Source organism: Octopus bimaculoides, chromosome 27 (assembly GCF_046866305.1).
Source record: "Octopus bimaculoides isolate indiv1 chromosome 27, ASM4686630v1, whole genome shotgun sequence".
NCBI classification, from domain to species: domain Eukaryota; kingdom Metazoa; phylum Mollusca; class Cephalopoda; order Octopoda; family Octopodidae; genus Octopus; species Octopus bimaculoides.
Window position 1 is genome coordinate 75,001 of NC_142954.1, and position 3,885 is coordinate 78,885.

At 36.9% G+C, this 3,885-nt stretch overlaps 1 protein-coding gene across 1 annotated transcript in view; it reads right to left on the reverse strand.

Moving 5' to 3' along the window:
• The window catches only part of LOC106875646 (citrate synthase, mitochondrial), a 54,145-nt gene extending 53,720 nt beyond the window's left edge, over window positions 1-425 (reverse strand). The window contains exon 1 of the mRNA XM_014923884.3: window positions 269-425. Coding sequence (XP_014779370.2) covers window positions 269-418 — 150 coding nt within the window. The 5' untranslated portion in view covers window positions 419-425. The remainder of the gene's footprint in view (window positions 1-268) is intronic.
• Between the last annotated feature and the right edge of the window lie 3,460 nt (window positions 426-3,885).

Here is a 3,885-nt window from a genome sequence, read left to right on the forward strand (position 1 = left end):
TACACGCACACACATACATATATACTCATACATATACACACACATATTTATATATACATGCATGCGTCGATCTATCGATCAACTTGAAATGTGAAGAAGCACACTAAAGATTCTTCTTAGACACTACACATCGATGCATCCGTAGACACACACACAACTAAAAGGAGATATACTTCAGGGATACTTATTTTACAAACAGTGAAGAAAAAGAACATTAAAAAATAGGAAAGAGGAATTTAAAAAATGGCAAAAAAAAAAGACATTTTACCTTTCTCATAAAACGAGAGAAAATCTGGCCGGCAAGAAAGCGTGACATCACTGTCATTGGAACAAAGCACCGTAATGGGCTGCGGGGGGAGCTTTTAAGAGAGACTGGATCCAACTCACCACGCGCAGCTAGCGACCACTCACAGAACATAGACGTCAGTCGAACACACAATTATAGCCCCCACCCCCACCCTCCGAAACGCAACAACCACCCCTACCACTACAACAGCACCTTTTGTGCGCGCGCACATACCTTATACTACATACATAAACACGTCTCTCTAGCGAAGACTGCGTAGGAGATCTTTCCAAAGCGGTACACACACTTCGTTCGCGTTTTGCACCACTATCTTGGATGCCTTCAGCGGAGTCCTTTCTGTTGCAAACATCTGAACTAGATCTCCAATTTAAAGAAACTTTTCTACCTCCCACCAGTCTCTCGGAGGCGCTATAAAAAAGGGGTCGTGTGTTTCCCCTTCCATACGCAAAAGAAAGTGAAAGGAAAACAATTGTCAAACCCTTCTTGCGTCAGTTGAGAAGAAACTGACGTTCCATTCATGGTGCGATGTTTACGTTTTGATAAAACTCCACATCAATTTTATTATTTTTATGTAACATCCAGGAACTGCAAGTTGTAGTTTAATGGGTAATGATTGGACGGATGTTTCCCTTTTACTTCGAAGCCCTCCATTATATATAACGAAAGATCCTCGGCACCACTTCAAAGTTTCGGTTTCTTCTTCCCTACTAGCATAGACTACATTCTCCCATAGACTACAGACGTCTGTAAAACTTAAGTGAGCTTCACAATGGACTTCTTATTCATCTACTATGGGACACTGACGACTGTATCCAAACAAATGCCACATGTCTGATTACTCTGAAGTCACGAATAAATACACTAAACTATCCATACCCACTGAAACGCTTTCTCTCTCTCTCTCTCTCTGTCCTCTCCTCTTCTGAGCCGGTTTCCAAAAAAACCATTTTGACTTAGCCAGATCAAACAGGTTAGTCTATATGGTCTGGCTAAGTCAAAATGGTTTTTTGTATTCCTCCTTTTTACTTGGAGAGTTTAGATTTAATTATAAAAATATGTCCTTCTGTTCAAATGTAATTTCAGTAAATTTCTATATCTTTGGGCAACTAAAGATTGCTCTACATTTATATTTGATGTAATGTTTACATTGCATTTAATCACCTTATTTTGAAACTGTATGGATAATACCATACTAAATTCTGCTGCCTAAACTTAAGTACCATATTCATCTGTATATATATATATATATATATATATAAAGTAACCATCCTGTACGGTGCACACATATCACATGCAACAGCACTACCGCCAATAAACTCCGCTTGAAAGGTAGACTTAACTTCGATCAGATTTGAACTCAGAGCGCATAAAGTCGGATACCGCAAAGTAGTCTGTCCAACGCGCAAAGGCCGCTGCCAATTCGACTTACACATACATACGCAATGACACATATACATAGGTATACAGACACACACATACATACATGCATGCATGGATACGCGAAGCGCGCTTTTATTAAATTGCTGACCGTTACCACAAGCTCTTTCACAATTCCACCCTTCCAAGTTAGCTAACATGGGTGTAAGTGTATGTTACTGTATATTTGTATGGTGTGTGTGAATGTCTATGAGTGTGTGTATGTGGATGACTGAGTATATGTGAGTGTATGTTAATGAATGTGTGTATTTTCAACCTTGTGGAAGATAATCGATAAGAATGTCAGAAAGGTGGTTTGAAGGAAGTGAGAAGGACACAGCACGCATACACACAGACACATATACATGCATGCATGCGTACACACACAAAACCCTCTCTCTCTCTCTTTTCCTCATTCACATACCTACATGGACGAGAACATATACACACAAACTCTTTCTATGTCTCTCACACACACACATCATACTTGGGCGCGAACAAACACACACATACAAACCTGCATGAACGCGTACATACACGCACACATGTATGAGCGCGTACATACACACATATACAAACGTGGACGCGTAGATAGACACACACACACATACATATACACACGAGCGCGTATGCACACACGCATCGAATCTTATGTAAGCGCTCCTTTACGCAAACACGCAGATTATGAAACCTTCAAGTCACTGTCCTCAATGACTTGTTTCGTGTAAAACATATCTATAAGTGTGCGAGTTTGTATATACAGCTTGTCAATATGTGCGTATGTGTATGAGTGTGTGTGTGTGTGAAGTAACAGAGGTAAATCTCGGTAGTACAATCAATATTTACAACCTACTTGAGTTTCAGAACATTTTCTGTGTTTAGACGCTCAAAAGTGTGTATACATGTGTTTGTATATATATATATATTATATGTGTCTCTAAATGTATGTATGCATGTGTTTGTGTGCATATGTCTCATCTCTCTCTCTATATATATATATATATCTCTCGTTTGTAAAAAAAAAAAAATCTTTAAGATGCACACTAAGATATAGAGCAGTATATATTAGTTTTCAGACTGACACCATGTTCAATGATGGGAAAGTCTTCCAAACGCACTTGTAGCCTTAGATATTCTAACATTGATTTCATCATCAAGAGTTTACCCTCAAAGCTTACTGTACTTCTAACTTGCTTCTTAACCACATGGTTCCAGGTTCAGTCCCACTGCGTAGCACCTTGGGAAAGTGTCTTCTACAATAGCCTAGGGCCAACCAAAGCCTTGTGAGTGGGATTTGGTAGACAGAAACTGAAAGAAGCCCATTGTATATATATATATATATAGATATATATATATATATATATGTACATATATATCTATGTGTGTGTGTCTTCATGTCTGTGTTTGTCCCCCAATATCCGCTTGACAACTGGTGTTGGTGTGTTTAGATCCCCGTAACTTAGTGGTTCAGCAAAAGAGACTGATAAAATAAATACTAGGCTTAGAAAATAAGTCCTGGAATTGATTTGTTGAACTAAAATACTTCAAGGTGGTGTTCCAGCATGACTGCTGTCAAAAGGTCTGATACTAGTGAAAGAATAAAAGAATATACATACATACATATATATATATATATACACTTAATTATATATATTCCCTCCTATCTATCAAAGGAGACACAAGCACTTTCACCATATACACATGATGGCCCACTATCAAATTCACTCACAAAGCTTTGGTTGACCTGAGGCTATAATAGTGTGTGTGTGCGTATATATATATATATATATATATATATATATATATATATATTTATATATTCATACATATATATATTTTTACATACATACATACATATATATTTATACATACATACATATATATATATATATATATATATATATATATATAATTATCTCTCTCTATATATATATAAATTATCTTGTACAGTTATACAGCAAACATGAGTTTATAAATTTAGCATTCATATTTATGTAACAGATGCATATTTAATAAGATTGACATACATAGAATATTTACATTAGCCACACATACACACGATGTAAGAGATGCATGTGCTTGTGTGCATGCCTCTGTGTGTGTGTGTGTGTGTGTGTGCTAATTTTGGGGTTGTTATTTTAAAGGAGGAGTAAGAATAATGG